Source organism: Lepidochelys kempii, chromosome 7, assembly GCF_965140265.1.
Source record: "Lepidochelys kempii isolate rLepKem1 chromosome 7, rLepKem1.hap2, whole genome shotgun sequence".
NCBI lineage: Eukaryota > Metazoa > Chordata > Testudines > Cheloniidae > Lepidochelys > Lepidochelys kempii.
Genome location: NC_133262.1, coordinates 109571243 through 109590050, shown reverse-complemented (window position 1 = coordinate 109590050; position 18808 = coordinate 109571243). Strand labels below are relative to the sequence as shown.

Below are 18808 nucleotides of genomic sequence, written 5' to 3'. Positions count from 1 at the left end.
ATTATTTCTGTAAAATCAATTACGAAATAATTGATAAGATGTAGGCATTATCACCTGCAGTCCCATACCTTACAGAGCTGCTTCAGTAATGGAGTTGGAGCCCCCTGCTAACCATGATTCTGCTGTGTTCTATTCACCATACAGCTTCATAACCAAGTACCATAACAGCTGGATACTCTGCCAGTTATTTGGTGGCCTGCTATAACTACTCGCCTTCTGCCATGAAAGACCTATTTGTTTCTCTTCAGCTCTCTGAGTTAAGTGGAGGGACAGTGAATAAGGAATAATAAACAGGTTAGGGATTAATCCAGAATACCCTCCCCAAGCTTGTTTCCCCTCACAGAAGCTCCTCCACAGACTTAGAGGAGCTGCTTACATTGTCACCCTTTTCTCCCTAGTGTAGATACACATGCTGAAGTTGCTTGAAGCAATAATAATGCAGGAAACGTGCCTTCATTCTCTTCTCTGGGGCGGTTTTCACATGCAAGCTAATTTGGATGAATACAGTCACTCTGTAGAAATAAGGATTTATTTCTAACCCCTCTCACTATAGGATCAGAAAACCACAGCTGCTGTCTTCTTCGGGTCTAACCCAAAGCCCACTGAAGTCAAGGGAAAAGACTCCCTTTGATTTCAGTGGCCTTTGAATCAGGCCTCAAAACTTTCATCTGAAGAGTGAATTTCAGGGGAAGTCCATGAGGTTGGTTCTGTAGTTTGTTTCTGGACACCTTCTCCCTGAACATCTTCCCAATTAAGTTTAAGCAAAGTTGTGTCAGGGTTGTACTGTTTTAAAATAATTTTATTACCCAGTAAACCCAACTTGACTTCCACATGTCACTTATTTTTTATCCCTTGATCAAATCTATTGACTTCTACTTTTGGGGTGCAGTGGGGAATCTTGTTCTTACCCTACATTATGGGCTCAAAGTCACCTCCCCAGATGAAAATATTAATACTACATTGCTACCTCAGTCACTAAGTGTGAAGCAGCATTAAAAGCTTTGTAAGAAGGGAAAACGCCTCCCTTCCCCAACTGAAGTTTATCCTTTTACCAGTCATCTTCCCTGTGTTGTATTTCAAAAAGGGAACAATGGAAAAATAAAGCCTTTTAAGTAATATGCAGTTATAGATTTTAATAAGTAGGGAATCAACCACATTGCTGTAGGAGAAAGTACAGAATGCTGGATGTTTCTGATGGGTACAGTTATACAATATTTTTCTCTTTCTGGAGTTAATCACATATAAAGTAGAGGCATTATTAAGCTATTTTCACACACAGGATTCTATGGGGGATCTTGCAGATGGTTTAGATTAGTCTGTCCGTTTAAAAATGTACTGTTCTAAGCCCAGTCTGACGGCCTTTCCCATGACTTCATTATTCAAAAATACACTAGACAGATTGATTTAAGTTTGAAGCCTTGTATGGACGTACAAATTCAGTTTGATCAAAAGCACACTTATAAGTTAAAGCCATTTTCTAAACTCCCCTGTTGTAAAAAAGCACAGTTTCTTCTGTGGATGTCAAAATCTCTTTTTCAAGGTCATCTCGTTTTATCTGAAATATAAACAAGAGGATTAAACTTATGTCATTAGTGTTACTTTGGGTCCTAACACATACAAGTCAAAGCTCTATCTACACCAAACTTTACATAACTTAAAACATGTAATAAAGTGTAACTAAAAACAAGACTGAATGAGGTGTGGTTTTTGGCTGCTATTTTGTTTAGTTATCTTCCCCACATTTAAAGAAATGCATTATCTAGACCACAGTATAGTCTCCAACTTTGAGTATCAGGCAGTTGCCATTTGATATACTTTGGGTGGCTCTTATACTATAACTGGTAACTTCCCGTATGTGGTGAGCAAATCATAAAGAGGAAAAAGGAACAAGCCACTTGTACTTTCATCACATGACTTCAGAAATTCTATCAACTCTAGTCTACCTTTGTCACTGTAAAAGATGAAACAAGGTACACTAGACCTTTAACGTTAGTAAAGGACTCCTCCTGGATCTATATCATCCCATGTTAGAGTTTTCTGGAAGAGTTCCTCAAACAGAGTTGCTGAGGGAGAGAAAATGATTGTGGAAGAAATCCCAGGCTCCTCGTTTTGTTCAGGGTGTAAGACTGGAGTTCCATGGTACTCGATTGGCACTCCCTCTCAGGGACTGCTGGGCATCTAGTTTCCAAGGTTGCTGGGAGGAGAGTGAGGTATTGATTTAAACATCTCCCTTTGTTTGCAATAGGGGAAACAAGAAGGGTTTCTATAGGTATGTTAGCAACAAGAAGGTGGTCAGGGAAAGAGTGGGTCCCTTACTGAATGGGGGAGGCAACCTAGTGATAGAGGATACGGAAAAAGCTAATCTACTCAATGTTTTTTTCAGCTCTGTGTTCACAAACAAGTTCAGCTCCCAGACTACTGCACTGGGCAGCACAGTATGGGGAGGAGGTGACCAGCCCTCTGTGGAGAAAGAAGTGGTTCAGGACTATTTAGAAAAACTTGACGAGCACAAGTCCTTGGGGCCAGATGCACTGCATCCAAGGGTGCTAAAGGAGTTGGCGGATGTAATTGCAAAGCCATTGGCCGTTATCTTTGAAAACTCCTGGAGATCAGGCGAGGTCCCCGATGACTGGAAAAAGGCTAATGTAGTGCCCATCTTTAAAAAAGGGAAGGAGGAGGATCCTGGGAACTACAGGCCAGTCAGCCTCACCTCAGTCCCTGGAAAAATCATGGAGCAGGTCCTCAAGGAATCAATCTTGAAGCACTTAGAGGAGAGGAAAGTGATCAGGAACAGTCAGCATGGATTCACCAAGGGCAAGTCATGCCTGACTAATCTAATTGCCTTCTATGACGAGATAACTGGCTCTGTGGATGAGGGGAAAGCAGTGGACGTGTTATTCCTTGACTTTAGCAAAGCTTTTGACACTGTCTCCCACAGTATTCTTGCCAGCAAGGTAAAGAAGTATGGGCTGGATGAATGGACTATAAGGCGGATAGAAAGCTGGCTAGATCGGGCTCAATGGGTAGTGATCAATGGCTCCATATCTAGTTGGCAGCTGGTATCAAGCGGAGTGCCCCAAGGGTCGGTCCTGGGACCGGTTTTGTTCAATATCTTTATTAATGATCTGGAGGATGGTGTGGATTGCACTCTTAGCAAGTTTGCAGATGACACTAAACTGGGAGGAGTGGTAGATACGCTGGAGAGTAGGGATAGGATACAGAGGGACCTAGACAAATTAGAGGATTGGGCCAAAAGAAATCTGATGAGGTTCAGCAAGGACAAGTGCAGTGTCCTGCACTTAGGAAGGAAGAATCCCATGCACTGCTACAGACTAGAGACTGAGTGGCTAGGCAGCAGTTCTGCCGTAAAGGACCTAGGGGTTACAGTGGAAGAGAAGCTGGATACGAGTCAACAGTGTGCCCTTGTTGCTAAGAAGGCTAATGGCATTTTGGGCTGTATAAGTAGGAGCATTGCCAGCAGATCGAGGGACGTGATTATTCCCCTCTATTCGGCACTGGGGAGGCCCCATCTGGAGCACTGTGTCCAGTTTTGGGCCCCACACTACAAGGAGGATGTGGAAAAATTGGAAAGAGTCCTGTGGAGGGCAACAAAAATGATTAGGGGGCTGGAACACATGACTTATGAGGAGAGGCTGAGGGAACTGGGATTATTTAGTCTTCAGAAAAGAAGAATGAAGTGGGATTTGATAGCTGCTTTCAACTACCTGAAAGGGGGTTTCAAAGAGGATGGATCTAGACTGTTCTCAGTGGTACAGATGATAGGAGGAGTAATGGTCTCAAGTTGCAGTGGGGGAGGTTTAGGTTGGATATTAGGAAAACCTTTTTTACTAGGAGGGTGGTGAAGCACTGGAATGGGTTACGTAGGGAGGTGGTGGAATCTCCTTCCTTCGAGATTTTGAAGGTCAGGCTTGACAAAGCCCTGGCTGGGATGATTTAGTTGGGGATTAGGTCCTGCTTTGAGCAGGGGGTTGGACTAGATGACCTCCTGAGGTCCCTTCCAACCCTGATATTCTATGAAACTCAGGGAGTTATAAGGAAGAGAATTGAAACTACCCTCTGGTTTGCTTGTTTGATATACTGGCTTTCAGTTTGAGGAAAAAAGGACTGTCATGATAAGTAAAGCCTCTGAAGAGGACCCTTGCCAACTCCAGGACTGGAAAAACCCAAACTCCCCTGCTAGGGTTTTTTTTCATCACAGAGAACTCCAGGAGTGCAGCTTCATTGTTTGCTTCAGCTTATCATGGTGCGTTGAGAAGACTAATTTGAATGAGGTACATATGGTAACTACTCTCAACACAAATTCATTGTACACTGAGTCTGGGCCCCATGGAATCTGACAAGCAGCATCACAATTTAAAACCACTGATCACTTTTAGTACTGTAGTAATTTTAATCCTGCTGATTATTGCTCTCATCTTAAAATGTTGGCAGTAGACACATGGCAGATGTTCCACATAGCAATCAGTCCTAAAAAGTTATCTAGAGAACAGGAAGAACACGGTTTGGATAAATTGACATACCTCTCCCAACTGCGGGAATACACTGAATGAAACTGGCAATAACGCACCCAATGCTGAAACAGTCATAAGCAGTCTCAGTGGAGTCAAAACGTGTGGATTGCTGAGTAAAAAGTTTGTGCTGTCAAAAGAGTTGGGAAGATAAATTATTGTTCAAGGCAGACATGCTTAACTGTCAAACCAGAATCGCTAGTGAAACAAAGGACGTTAAATACTATTTTACAGGAGAAAATTAAAGCTATCGTGCTGTAGTAGGTGAAATAATTTTACATTCCGTGCTGGTGTTTTCTTTATTATATAACTTAGGTTCTTGCTATTCCCTTGCTCCCTACCATGTGCGTGGTCTTCTTTACTCTTATTTTGGGCCCAGATCCCTACATTATTGTCCACATATGGATGACAATACAGGATTGGGACATAAGCAACAACACGTAAACGGAAAACAGAAGGTACCAATATGCGTTTGAAATGCCTCAGTCCTTTAATTCAGATTTTTTTTCTTGGATCATTTTGTCTGTTGCTGTTCTATTTAGCCAGTTCTTGGAAGCATGATACTTTCACATTGTACACAGTTATTAAACAGCAGGATGTTTTTATTAATTATGTTACAATAACGCCTAGGAACCCCACCCAAGGATTCTTCTGGTATAACTTCTCAGTTCACTTAAATTCCTTCCTCGCATGGTCTATACTGCAAGCCTACATGGTAGCAATACAAGTAAAACTGAAGCAGAAAAATAGAAGCAAGCAATGAAGTCAGAATAGTCAATAAGGATTCTAATGCCCTCTCCGCTGTGACTGAAAGCGCCTCGGTATTCACACCCTATTGTAATAATCTTTGTACAAAATGTTTCTTGTATCATTTGAAAACTAACAAGTTACTGGTCATTAATATCATGGTGAAACATAAACAGCAACATTATATGTAAAGTTATGAAATCCCCCTGTATAATGTTTTTAGAACATGGTCAAAACCACACAGCTCTGCCCAGGCAAAAGTATTTTGGACAAAGAAATGTGTGTTTACCTCAATTTACATATAAGTAGTAAACAGGGTCCTTGAGACAGCAGAGAGAGGAGATGGTAGCAGACAAACCAAATTTGCATTTCGGCAAACACAGGTGAGAAGAAAGAGCATGGAGCCTCCTTCACCACCAGACTCCATGTTGCCGTCTTTACTTTTTGAAAAAATTTTGCTTTGAGGGGCAACCCTCAGAAGAATCCACTTCAAAGGTTAACTGGACTATAAAAGAAAGAGGCAGAAATCCCCAAGGGATCTCTCCTCTTCACCTAAGAAGACAAAGGAACCATTCCTTGGACTTTCTTTTATTTTTTTTTTGCGGCGGGGAGAAGAAAAGAGATCCTGACCTGATAATTTGGTTGGCCATATTGCTGGGAACATGTGATAATCTAAACCAATCTAGTGTTGTGTTTAAACTGAACTGTTTGGTGACTCCAGTTAAAGCAGCAAACTGTTGAATATTGGCCCTTTACAGAGGCAATGGACCTTTAATATCTGAACTGTACAGGAGAGGGCTGGACAGTGCAGAACACATGTTTTGGGGGAAATCGGGAACTGGGAGTTTGTTGGGGTCACGCAGCAAATAGTAACCAAGGCTGGTGGAAGCCAGACTGTGAGTGGTGTGTTGCTGACAGGCTTCTGGGGTCAGAACTGTTAGACAAGCGCTACAGCTGTACACAGACTCAGGGTGTGACCTATAGCCTGGTTTTGAGCGTCCCAGGTTGGGAGCTGCAGCAGCAAAGCATTGTGAGGCGCCCAAGGTTGCAGGGCAGGTGGTGACACAGCCCCTCAGTGGTCTGGACTGCACCCCAGAACTTGACAGCCACACACCCCAGTAGTAGAACCTCTTACCGTTGCAAGAAGTATAGAAGAGACTCTGGAATAATTACTGCTGTCCCAAAAAAGGCTGCTCTTGATAAAGCTGTTTCTTGTACTGCCTAAGAAAAATGTGATTCAAGTTAGAGCTACCTGACGCTCCCACGCTGCACTCATGCAGCTTTGCTTTTAGTCTTGGTAACTTATTATTTGTATTACCATACCTAGTCATGGACCAGGACCCCGTTTCCTTAGGTGCTATACCACGCTAGGATTTCATGCAGTTAAGTGAAGGGTCGACATTTTTGGTAGGGTTTCTCTCTAAAAGGGAAACTAAACTCTTTCAAGTGGCGACTATACCAGTTGTGGATTCTGTGTTATCTCAAAAAGGGAAGGTTCCCACTGATGCATTGTCTGACATGGAAGTTATTTTAAACTAGTTCAGCCTTGCAAAAGTAGCCTTTTAAAGGTACTGAGCTGCACCTGCTCTCATAGATTCAAAGTGACCCATCTCCCCCGGCATCCCCAACCCACATGCAGCCTTCTCTCTTCTGTCATAGTGGTCTGCACCACGAGGGTTAGAAAGAAGGGAAAAGTGCCTGGTCTTGTGCCACTGAGGCTGTCCATTGCACTGGATTCCTTGGGATCAAAGGGGTGTCTATCCCCTGTCAACCTGCACAAAGCCAGCCTGGCTTAAAGGCATTTGTCCAAGTCCACAGAGCAAATCGGTGGATAAGCTTGGAATAAAACACAGAAGTTCCTGGCTCCAATATACTTAATTCGCTCTATTCTCAATACTAAGGCCAGCTTTTTGTTGGGAGTGAAAACAAGCCAGCATGAACCTATCTTGGGTTGCCTACCTTCAACCCAGCTTTTTGTGACACTCCAACGACCTTGCCATTCTTGTCCATAACTTCGATTCCATTCTCACACTCAGTTCCTCGGACAATCATCACATTAAATGCACTCAGGCAGGCTGTAAAAGTAAAAAGGTTTTGTGTGTGTTTGTTTGTTTTTTAAAGTTGTTTTGCCCCAATTGGATTTTACCAATTCAATATTAGGACATTTATAATTAATGCACATTTTAAAATTCCAGTGATATTCTGGGATGAACTCCGCAAGTCGTACTTGATAGGAATTGAGCTGAGGTATCCCAAGTCTCAGTCCACTGCCCTCTGTACTAAGCTGCACACTGCTCAGTGATATGATCAACAGAACATGTACTTTGCTCCCCAGCCGCACACCTCAAATAATGTGCCTCAGTGCTTTAATTCAGAGCAATCCCATTCACCTGGTACACAACAAGAATATTTCATTTCCCTTCTGGACTTAGCAGTCCATTGTCTTAAAATATCCAGTGTAGTGTCAGCCACTGAAAAAAGTTTTGTGATCCTAGGCTAATGACACAAGGGGATACAGAATATGAGGAGTTGAGAGTCCAATGGGTTTCCTGCCTCAGCTGTCATAATAAAACTCTTACCAAAAATAAGCTCTCAACTCTGAAGGTGACCGAAGAACTGTGAAGAGCAGCATGGGCCAAACATACCAAGGGAGTGCTGGGGAGCTAGCCCTTTTTGAAATGTTAGGTTTATCTTTTCATTAACTTTTTGAAGAGCTGTTCCATAAAGTTGTCAGCACAATTTGTTTCAAACACTAAGACCAATAGTCACCAATTGCCTTCAACATTCCTATCATTAAGTACGTTTTCAGATGAGGAGACACAGGTCTAAGTGACCAGTCCAAGGGGAGGAGAGTCAGTGTCAGAACTTGAAACAGAACTCGGGAGATCTGGACTCTCAGTATTTTCATTTCTGTTCCATCAAAAGTGGGCTTCTAAGCAGATCCAAAGAACATGTCGGGAAGCCACAGGCCCTGTTGTCATCCTGTCTGTTATATGGAATGCATTTATTGTACCTTATAAATTTCAGTTAAAAAAGGTTGCCACTTCCTTTTAATGGCGGTGGGAAATAATATGCCAGTAATGAACGCAACTTTCAGCCATTAAATTACAGGCCAGGTTCATCCCGGGTGAAACTTCACTGACCTCAATGGAGTTACGCCAGTGACAAATTTAGCCTGACAGCCTTACAAAGTTGACAAGAACCTGCTGTAATGAGTCTCACTCTTTCCACAACAGTGGCTGCAGAGATAATGTCTTCACTGACAAAGAGGTCGCACACCGGAGAAAAACTGTGGCACATAACATGCACAGAAATTTATTTCCTCAAGAGAAATGGTTGCATGTCCTGTATATGGAAGTAAGGAGAATGCCCTAGGATTTTATGACAGTTCATAGCACTGACCTTTAAACAGAGAATGCAAAATAGCTAGATATAAACTTTCATTAACTTTCATGCAGAAAATAAAGTACCCAGTGAAGGCAGCAGGTGAAGACTAAGGGCTATATCCTGGTTTGGTTCTATATAAAGATATAGAAGTTCTAAAGGTAGATTGACGGCAGCACATGGGCTGTAACAGATACAAGAACAAATCCACAGCTATTTGTTTTCAATTTACTTTTACTCACCAAGAAGTGGAATGGGTAAAATTTTTCTGAAGAACGTTTGCATAGAAGGATTATTCACTCTATTTTGTGTCATGACAAAGTGAGGAAATGCCTAAGAAATTTGGAAGAAACACATATTCTGTTAATAATTAAACCAATAATGAAATTTGGGCCACAGATTGGAAAAAGAAAACAACCTGTGGCTTTGTATTTTAAATGCTTTTGATAAAACTAGGCTTTTAAAAAAAGAATCTGGTTTACCAATTTGAGGGAGAACAAATTTTCTCTAATAACTGGGTTCTTTTGTGATTACACGTTTTACAGAAAAAAGGGGAAATGAAACCTTTATCAAAGAAAAATGGTAATTAATAATTATATTCTGGACAGTAGTCTCTACTACTCAGTATCAGCACATGGGCTATAAAAATGTCAACTGTGAAATTAACAGATACGAAAAAGAGCTTATGAATGGGAATAAAAATATATGAACAATCTGTCTAGATATTTATGAAGCACCCAGACACCATGTTATCTAGGTGTGGAAAATGAACTAAAAACCATTTAAGTTTTCTTAGCAATACATATCACCACACTCACGAAGTTTTGCCAATTATAGTGTAATTCAATAAATCTTAGATATACTTATTGTGTGCTTGAATTTAGTGGTGATTGAACAGCTCAGGAGTCTGAAATCCTCATAAATCAAAACCCCTGAATCTGATAACAGACTGAGGCCAAAACTCCCAAACTGAATATTCCCAAAGTTCATAGCGTCAAATCCAAAACTTTACCATGGCTTCGGGCATTTCAATTCAGTCAGTTATAAAGGTAGGTATAAGCTAAAAACTTGGATCTAGAACCTAACTAATAATATTTCATGATGACCTGCTAAATTAGTTTATGTTTTGTAGAACCAGTGTTCATTCTGTGGTTTCTTCTCTATTTTTCTAGACTAACAGAGATAGAGAATGATAAAAACAAAATTTAATACTGGCAGGAAAAAAGCTACTAAATTCTAACCTCAGAGGAAGATGAGTAAATAGCAAAGGTAAAGGCTTGCATTCCTGATCAAGAGCAACAGAGGTTGCAATCTTCTATACCCAACAGGACTGGGAGGAAATTAGCTAGCGTGACTTTGGGCTCTGGAAGAACTGACTTGGAGGGTACTAGGCCTTGTGACAATCCCATTATCAGTCCCCCACGCCAGAGTATCAGAAAGTAATTACTGAGATCATGCAAATACGTACTCCTATACATGCTGCATAAGAGATGGCACCTGTGCTCAGAAGGAGTTGCTTTTCTGGCAGCTTTTGTGGCAATGCTGTTTCCTAAAAGTCAGAACACACACACTATGTAAATTCAATTTCATCAGCTCATGTTCAAAGTGGTATCATGCAACTAAAAAATAATAATAATCTAAAAAAACCCACATACTTCAGTTTTAGCTGTAGCATTTCCATTTGCTATGGTGAATCCAGCAGCGTATGCATGAAACAGGAACTGCAGAAAAGGAGAATGTAAACAACAGTATATTTTTGGATCTTGGGTAACAGACTTATAACTGTAGAATGAAAATGGTTACCTGCCAAATAAATGCTTGCTTTGCTCCTCTTTGTGGTAGTAAACTAGCAAAAACCTAAGAGAAAAGCACCAAGGGAAAGTTAGTCTCAATGAATCCAGGGCCCTATGGACAGAAGTGGCTGATTTAAGTATGAAGGAGACTAATCTATTATTTATTATTATTTACAATAGCACCAAAGGCCTCAGGCAAGACAGGGGCTTATTAGGGGAGCTGTTGTGCAAAGACACCAGTAGTTTCTTGCTGTGGACACCTCATTCGCCCTTAGTGGCCCAACAAGCCATATATCCCTTCCATATATCCAAGCATATTTACTTTCTCATTTAATAGAAAAGTAAAATAGTCATTCAAACAGTGAGTACGAGACTAGCTAGGTGACACATTCTCACACCAGGAATAACAGACACCTTCACAGCTGTGGGATACAAAGAGAAACAAATGAAGTCAGATCATAAAATATTAGATACAAGGAAGAACAAGAGTCAGATACTCAGTCTTCGTTGGAGGGTACAGATGCTAAGCCTAATTTGATCCCAGGCCTGATCCTTAAGGATTTATTTTCCAGCTGCTACATTTTGAGATTTATGGACCAAATTCAATTATGGCATAAGTTGTGCAACTGTAACCCACAGGGGTCAATGTGCATTACTTGTCCCTGATCCACAGGCTACGGGTCTGTCACAGCTCTCAGCTACAGAGCTTGACTCTTTGACTCAAGCTCTCAGGAGTCATGCTTTTAGTTCTGGAGATCCCTAGTTCAATCCATGATGTTGACCAAGATGTAGCAGTTATCAAATGAGTGGAGTTCAAATCCACGGAGAGGGATGTGCAACACACACTTCATTTAATACACAACTCTTGTCAATGAGGAGTGGTACTAGTTTATGCCAAGGTTTAATCTAGCCCTATCTATTAAAGCTCCCCAAATTGTGACATATATATACCAAGTACATAAACTTTGGGGGCATTATTAGAAGAATTATTTTCTGCCCATGTGTATTTTCACTGGCACCCTGCAATTTATTTGCAAGTAGATAATATTCTGGTTCCAAACAGCAGAGTGTGAGGCTTTTCTGTGTCTCTCTCTAAATTCAATTCTGGGTAAACACAGGAAAGTCAGGCCTTGTTCTAACTGGCTCATGAATTTCGACAGAAGACATGTGAATGATTGACTTTCATGTGTGAACAATGTTCTTGAATGTTTGGAAAGCAAAGTGACCAGTGGTTTGGGGTGTCTTGATTTTTGGGTATCCAACTCGACATCTCGCACCCAGAAATTGAGACGCCTAAAATGACTCATCACTTCTGAAAATTTAGATAATTATAAATACACACATAGATCCACTGCAATCTTCCATTATTACTCACCAATGGGGTGACTAAGGGCAGGAAAGCTAAAAGAAGAAACAAAATGTTTTAGTAAATCAACTTGTGGGGCTGGGTAGTTGGCTTGGGGATGAGGGGAGAGGAAACAAATATGACTAGTCCAAAAGAAAACACTGGGGTTTGACCTTTGTCTCTCATTCTCTAACCAGAAGGTAGAAGCATCTCCAAGATACTGCTCTCACAAAATGCAACAGCCCACAGCAACAGTGCTAATGGGAAGCTACATAACTCTACAGAAATAAAAGGAGTACTTGTGGCACCTTAGAGACTAACAAATGTATTTGAGTGTAAGCTTTTGTGAGCTACAGCTCACTTCATCGGATGCATTCAGTGGAAAATACAGTGGGGAGATTTACATACACAGCGAACATGAAACAATGGGTGTTACCATACACACTGTAACAAGAGTGATCAGGTAAGGTGAGCTATTACCAGCAGGAGAGCTGGGGGGAAAAACCTTTTGTAGTGATAATCAAGGTGGGCCATTTCCAGCAGTTGACAAGAAAGTCTGAGGGGCGGAGGGGGGGGGGGGAAACATGGGGAAATAGTTTTACTTTGTGTAATGACCCATCCACTCCCAGTCTCTATTCAAGCCTAAATTAATTGTATCCAGTTTGCAAATTAATTCCAATTCAGCAGTCTCTTAAGTTCCCCCCCCCCCCCGCCCCCGCTCTCCTGCTGGTAATAGCTCACCTTCCCTGATCACTCTCGTTACAGTGTGTATGGTAACACCCATTGTTTTATGTTCTCTGTGTATATAAATCTCCCCACTGCATTTTCCACTGAATGCATCCGATGAAGTGAGCTGTAGCTCACGAAAGCTTATGCTCAAATAAATTTGTTAGTCTCTAAGGTGCCTCAAGTCCTCCTTTTCTTTTTGCGGATACAGACTAACACGGCTGCTACTCTGATAACTCTATAGGGAATTCATTTCACCCCTCCCAAAAGACAACTGTGGTACAAGATTTGCATAAGAAAAGTGAGAGGTTACATTAGGTAATGAATAAATAGCCTTCGTGGAAGTATATCTGTGTCTCATCCAAACTCCGTGCAATCCTGGCTTAATATGTCATGACCCCAACCAGATTCTACCCACAGGACGGACTCCAGCCAGCCTGGAGCAAAGCCGGTTGTGTCAGACCATAGTTGTGTGGATTAAGGGAAAACACAGTGCACCACAATATACATTAAGAGATTTGGGTACTGTTCATATGGTGCCAAAAACTAGTGACTGGTCAGTATATTTCCCCCTAGGGAGTCAGTGTGCAGACAGAAAAGGAGTACTTGTGGCACCTTAGAGACTAACCAATTTATTTGAGCATAAGCTTTCGTGAGCTACAGCTCACTTCATCGGATGCATACCGTGGAAACTGCAGCAGACTTTATATACGCACAGAGAATATGAAACAATACCTCCTCCCACCCCACTGTCCACTGCTCAGAGCAGATGAACTATGTGAAAGGTGTATACAAATCAATTTTCTTTAAAGGACTACAGGAATAGTCTTCAACTGAGATAAATATAACCAACATGAATAACAGTGGCCTCATTTTTCTGTAACTAGAAGGGCCCCCAAGCATTTGTCATTGGAAACCTGTCAAAAATGTGCAGTAAGCTTCTATTACAGCAACTGACCTGGTGGTCTAAACACAAGGGGAATTATCTCGCCAGTACCAGGGTGCACAGAGGACTTAAAGAAAAAGAAAAGAAAGTTAGGACATCTCTGTCAGCCTAAATGAAAAATATGAGAAGTAAATTCCAACATCTTTTATAAACTCACCAGACTCAGCTTCCAGGCTTGTTTTACCTAGCATGATTTGAAAATAAGATTAGCAATGGCACTTCATAAGAGGTTTAATGGCTAAAATCTTATTTCTAACTTTGTTTATTCTATATAATCTTTCTGTAACGATAACTGACATTTATACATAGCATGTCATACACACACCCGTTTGATTATATTCTCCCTAAAATTCCCCCAGGGATTCTACTGAATACAATATTTTATTTTTTTTCTGTCCTGACATGTTGTGTATTGTTGTCTAGCAGTATTAGAACATACAAAACCATCAGGTTGGAAAGTGAGTAAAAATACAGCCGAAATAGCAATGGAATTTCAGGATAGAATACCACCAGCTCTTAATTTGGCTTAAAGTCTAAACACACCAGCCCTTCCAAAAAAGGGCCAGGAAAATCTTAATAATGACAAGGGGTCATGCCTTAATTTTACATCTCATCCCAAAGGCAGCACCTCTAGTGACACAGCGCTATCTAACACCAGGCTGGGACATGTGATTCAGTGATGAACCAAAGAATTCCACCTGATGAATCCCCAGTTCAGTACTACTTCCTGCAGAAAGATTCTCTGCAGAGGTTTTCCATCCAAGTATTGACCAAGCCTGCCACTGCTTCGTTTATGAGAACTGATGGACAGACCAAGCTGGAATAGTTACAGTTCATCTGCAGCCCATGTGACAATGAAGCATCGATGATTTAAAATAAGTGTAATAAAGATTTTGCATAGTACACATCAGACAAGAATGTACAGACTCTACGGCTGAGCTGTGGGAGAAAGCAGAAGTATTAGGTTATCAAGAGGATTGATTCCTATGATTCTCTGGCACTTTTTAAGAGAACAATATTATGCACAAATGTATGATACTTTCTTGGATGATGGAACTGGAGTCCAAAATTAAGGACAGCAGCTACCCTAGGAATTCTTCTACCAGCTTATAAGAGACAGAAAATCTGGGTGGTAACGCAGACTTGTTGAAGCTTTTTTTAATTTTTTTTGGGCCCCGTATGTATCTCAGGCTCTCTCAGTACCTGCCTTTTCTAATACAGTCATGACAGCTGTTTCATTCATGAAGTATGTAGCCTCTATTTTCCATAAGCAATATTATAAAGTACTCAAATAGACACACACTCAGGTATAACTCTTAAATATATCATTTGGGTCCAGCAAATAGTCTGTCCAAATTAATTACAGTAGAACCTCAGAGTTATGAACACCTTGGGAACGGAGATTGTTCATAACTCTGAAGCGTTTGTGACTGTGAACAAAACGTTATGGTTGTTCTTTCAAAAGTTTACAACTGAACCTTGACTTAATACAGCTTTGAAACTTTACTATGCAGAAGGAAAATGGTGCATTTAACTATCTTAATTTAAATGAAAAAAGCACAGAAACAGTTTCTTTACGTTGTCAAATCTTTTTTTTTTTTAACTCATTTTTTTTAGTAGTTTACATTTAATACTGTACTGTACTGTATTTGCTGCTTTTTTTTTTGGCGTGGGGTAGTGGGGGGGGAAGGGCGGTGTCTCTGCGGCTGCCTGATTGTGTACTTCTGGTTCCAGATGAGGTGTGTGGTTGCCCAGTCAGTTCGTAACTCTAAGATTCTACTGTAAGAGCAACTAGTTGCTGAGATCTGTGTGGTTGGGTATAGGTCATACAGTCATGCGTGTAAAAATGCCAACAGATGCTGAGAACTTAAAAACTGGGTGCAACAGATTGCAATTCCTGGTGATGATTGAACCTGGTGATGTTCTGAACAAAAAGAACTCTCAGCCATGCTTGTAGCTGTTTCCATCGCTTCACACCAACTCCAGCATTTTAGGCTTCAGAGTGACACACAAAGTGACATTCCTAAAATCTTATTATATATAAACTGCTCCTAAGAAGTCATTTTAGAAGTCCAGCAAGAAGGACCCTCGTTCATCACTCAGACAAAACCCCCAAGCTCCAAGAGCTAAATAAGGCTGCTAAAAGAAAAGTCAAATACTTCAAATGGGATATATACAAACATATACAGTTTATTAGAGGATATGTGTTAGATACCTTTTTGTCCCGTAAAGGCTCTTGAAGAGTCTGAGCACCGGTTTGTAAAAGTAATCTGGATTTTTCTATTTCTTCCTAAAAAAACAAAACCAGAAATAAAGATCAGTCATTCTTTTCCAATACCTTCCTCCCATCCCCACTCCTCCATCCAAAACTTCTGTTGTAACAGCCCTTCTGTGCTGGCCTGGTGCTTGTAAATACAAAATTAGACCATCATGCTCATATGCTTTTACACATACATGCTGATCTGAACTACACCAGTTCAGTGGCCTCAAGATTATGCGCACACACATTATTTATGTCAACCCCTCTGTCTATAGCATTATCAGGTCCAGTGCGTTATTTTAGGTGGCAAACCTGCAAACGCTTGTGCGTGTGCCAAACTTTAAGCATGTGAACAGTCCCACTGAAATCAATGGAACTACTTGGTTAAAATTATGCACGTGCATGTTTGCTGGCTTGAGTAAATTGCACACCAGAGATATTGTTTTGTTTTCCTCACAAGCAGCTTAATGTCTAATTTTAAATGAAAACACAACATAGGTCAGCCAGCCAAGTAAATACGAGTCACTAAATCATCAGATCCTCCAGCATCTTAACTTTAATAAGTTTAAAATTAAGTTTTGGACCTTACAGCTTTCCATTACAACTGAACTTTTAACGTAAGAGCAACATAAGAACGACCTTACTAGGTCAGACCAATGGTCCAACTAGCCCAGTACCCTGTCTTCCAACAGCGGCCAATGTCAAGTGCTTCAGAGGGAATGAACAGAACAGGACAATCATCGCACGATCCATCCTGTCGTCCACTCCCAGCTTCAGAAGCTAAAGACACTCAGAGCACAATGTTGCATCCCTGACCATCCTGGCTAATAACCATTGATGGACCTATTCTCCATGAACTTAGTTCTTTTTTGAACCCTGTTATAGTTTTGGCCTTCACAACATCCCCTGGCAATGAATTCCACACGTTGACTGTGCGTTGTGTGAAGAAGTACTTCCTTTTGTTTGTTTTAAACCTGCTGCCTATTAATTTCATTTGGTGACCCCTAGTTCTTGTGTTATGTGAAGGAGTAAATAACAATTGCTTATTCACTTTCTCCATGCCAATCAAGATTTTATAGACCTCTATCATATCCCCTCTTAATCATCTCTTTTCCAAGCTGAAAAGTCTCAGTCCTTTTAATCTGTCCTCATACGGAAGCTATTCCATTCCCCTAATCAATTTGGTTGTCCTTCACTGTACCTTTTCCAATTCTATTCTATCTTTTTTGAGATGGGGTGACCAGATTTGCATGCAATATTCAAGATGTGGGCGTACCATGGATTTATATAGAGGCGTTATGATATTTTCTGTCTTATTATCTATCCCTTTCCTAATGGTTCCGAACATTATTAGCTTTTTTGACTGCCACTGCACATTGAGCCAATGTTTTCAGAGAACTATCCACAACGACTCCAAGATCTATTTCTTGAGTGGTAACAGCTAATTTAGATCCCATTGTTTTGTATGTATAGTTGTGATTATGTTTTCTAACGTGCATTACTTTGCATTTACCAACATTTAATTTCATCTGCCATTTTGTTGCCCAGTCGTTCAGTTTTGTGAGATCCCTTTGTAGCTCTTTGCAGTCTGCTTGGGACTTAACTATCTTGAGTAGTTTTGTATCATCTGCAAATTTTGCCACCTCACTGTTTACCCCTTTTCCCAGATCATTTATGAATATGTTGAACAGCACTGGTCCCAGTACTGATCTCTGGGGGACACCACTATTTACCTCTCTCCATTCAGAAAACAGACCATTTTTGCTACCCTTTGTTTCCTATCTTTTAACCAGTTACTGATCCACGCGAGAACCTTTACTTCTTACCCCATGACTGCTTACTTTGCTAAAGAGCCTTTAGTGAGGGATCTTGTCAAAGGCTTTCTGAAAGTCTAAGTACACTATCCAATGAATCACCCTTGTCCACATGTTTGATTTCCTCAAAGAATTCTAATAGATTGGTGAGGCATGATTTCCCTTTACAAAAGCCGTGTTGACTCTTTCCCAACAAATCGTATTCATCTATGTATCTGATAATTCTGTTCTTTACTATAGTTTCAAGCAATTTGCCTGGTCCTGAAGTTAGGCTTATTGGCCTGTGTTTGCCAGGATCACCTCTGGAGGCTTTTTTAAAAATTGGCGTCACATTAGCTATCCTCCAGTCATCTGGTACAGAAGATGATTTAAATGATAGGTTATATACCGCAGTTAATAGTTCTGCAATTTCATATTTGGAGTTCTTTCAGAATTCTTGGGTGAATACCATTTGGTTCTGCAGACTTATTATTGTTTAATTTATCCATTTGTTCCAAAACCTCCTCTAATGGACACCTGAATCTGGGACAGTTCCTCAGATTTGTCACCTAAAAAGAATGGCTCAGGTTTGGGAACTTTCCTTTCACCCTCTGCAGTGAAGACTGATGCAAAGAATTAACTTAGTTTCTCTGCATTGGCCTTATCTTCCTCCAATGCTCTTTTAGCACCTTGATCATCCGCTGGCCCCACTGATTGTTTAGCAGGCTTCCTCTTTCTGATGTACTAAATTTTTTTGCTGTTAGTTTTTGAGTATTTGGCTAGTTGCTCTTCAAATTATTTTTTGGACTTTCTAATTATACTTTTACACTTGACTTGCCAGAGTTTATGCTCCCTTCTATTTTCCTCAGTAGGGTTTAACTTCGAATTTTGAAAGGATGCCTTTTTGCCTCTAACCACTTTATAAAAAATACACATATACTTACAAGGAAAAGGGACTGTATACATATTGGACTCTAATTTTGGAGGCTCGACATTCCAAGGATCTTCTAGGAGGGAACTACTAGGTGACCTTACTTTTCATCATGAACATATCTCCCTTTGCATCATGAACATATCATCTCCCTTTGCAACACTCTGCCTTACTTCATACTTCAGCTGTAACCCTGTAGGTCTTGAGAAAAATTTATATATAAACAATTTTTGGTCACAGTCAAGATAATTCACAGATTTTTTTTAATCTGGTTTGCACTTAAAAATATGAATTAAAGATTTCAAAAACATATACAGAAAGAAAAGGAGTACTTGTGGCACCTTAGAGACTAAC

The 18808-nt window shown here is 40.6% G+C and overlaps 1 protein-coding gene across 9 annotated transcripts in view; it reads right to left on the bottom strand.

Annotated features, from left to right (window-relative positions):
• Positions 1 to 1118: 1118 nt before the first annotated feature.
• SFXN4 (sideroflexin 4) overlaps positions 1119 to 18808 on the bottom strand; it is a 33284-nt gene continuing 15594 nt past the window's right edge. For 5 of the 9 annotated variants that reach the window (XM_073354231.1, XM_073354233.1, XM_073354235.1 and 2 more), the window contains 12 exons: positions 15686 to 15760; positions 13628 to 13654; positions 13483 to 13537; positions 11829 to 11854; positions 10464 to 10517; positions 10316 to 10381; positions 10129 to 10209; positions 8903 to 8993; positions 7236 to 7351; positions 6412 to 6497; positions 4542 to 4659; positions 1119 to 1555 (listed from right to left, as the gene is read on the bottom strand). In XM_073354231.1, the coding sequence (XP_073210332.1) occupies positions 1478 to 1555; positions 4542 to 4659; positions 6412 to 6497; positions 7236 to 7351; positions 8903 to 8993; positions 10129 to 10209; positions 10316 to 10381; positions 10464 to 10517; positions 11829 to 11854; positions 13483 to 13537; positions 13628 to 13654; positions 15686 to 15760 (873 nt within the window). In that variant the 3' untranslated portion in view covers positions 1119 to 1477. Of the gene's footprint in view, positions 1556 to 4541; positions 4660 to 6411; positions 6498 to 7235; positions 7352 to 8902; positions 8994 to 10128; positions 10210 to 10315; positions 10382 to 10463; positions 10518 to 11828; positions 11855 to 13482; positions 13538 to 13627; positions 13655 to 15682; positions 15761 to 18467; positions 18656 to 18808 lie in introns of those variants that run through there. The other 4 variants (XR_012160067.1, XR_012160066.1, XR_012160065.1 and 1 more) reach the window with 2 other exon arrangements.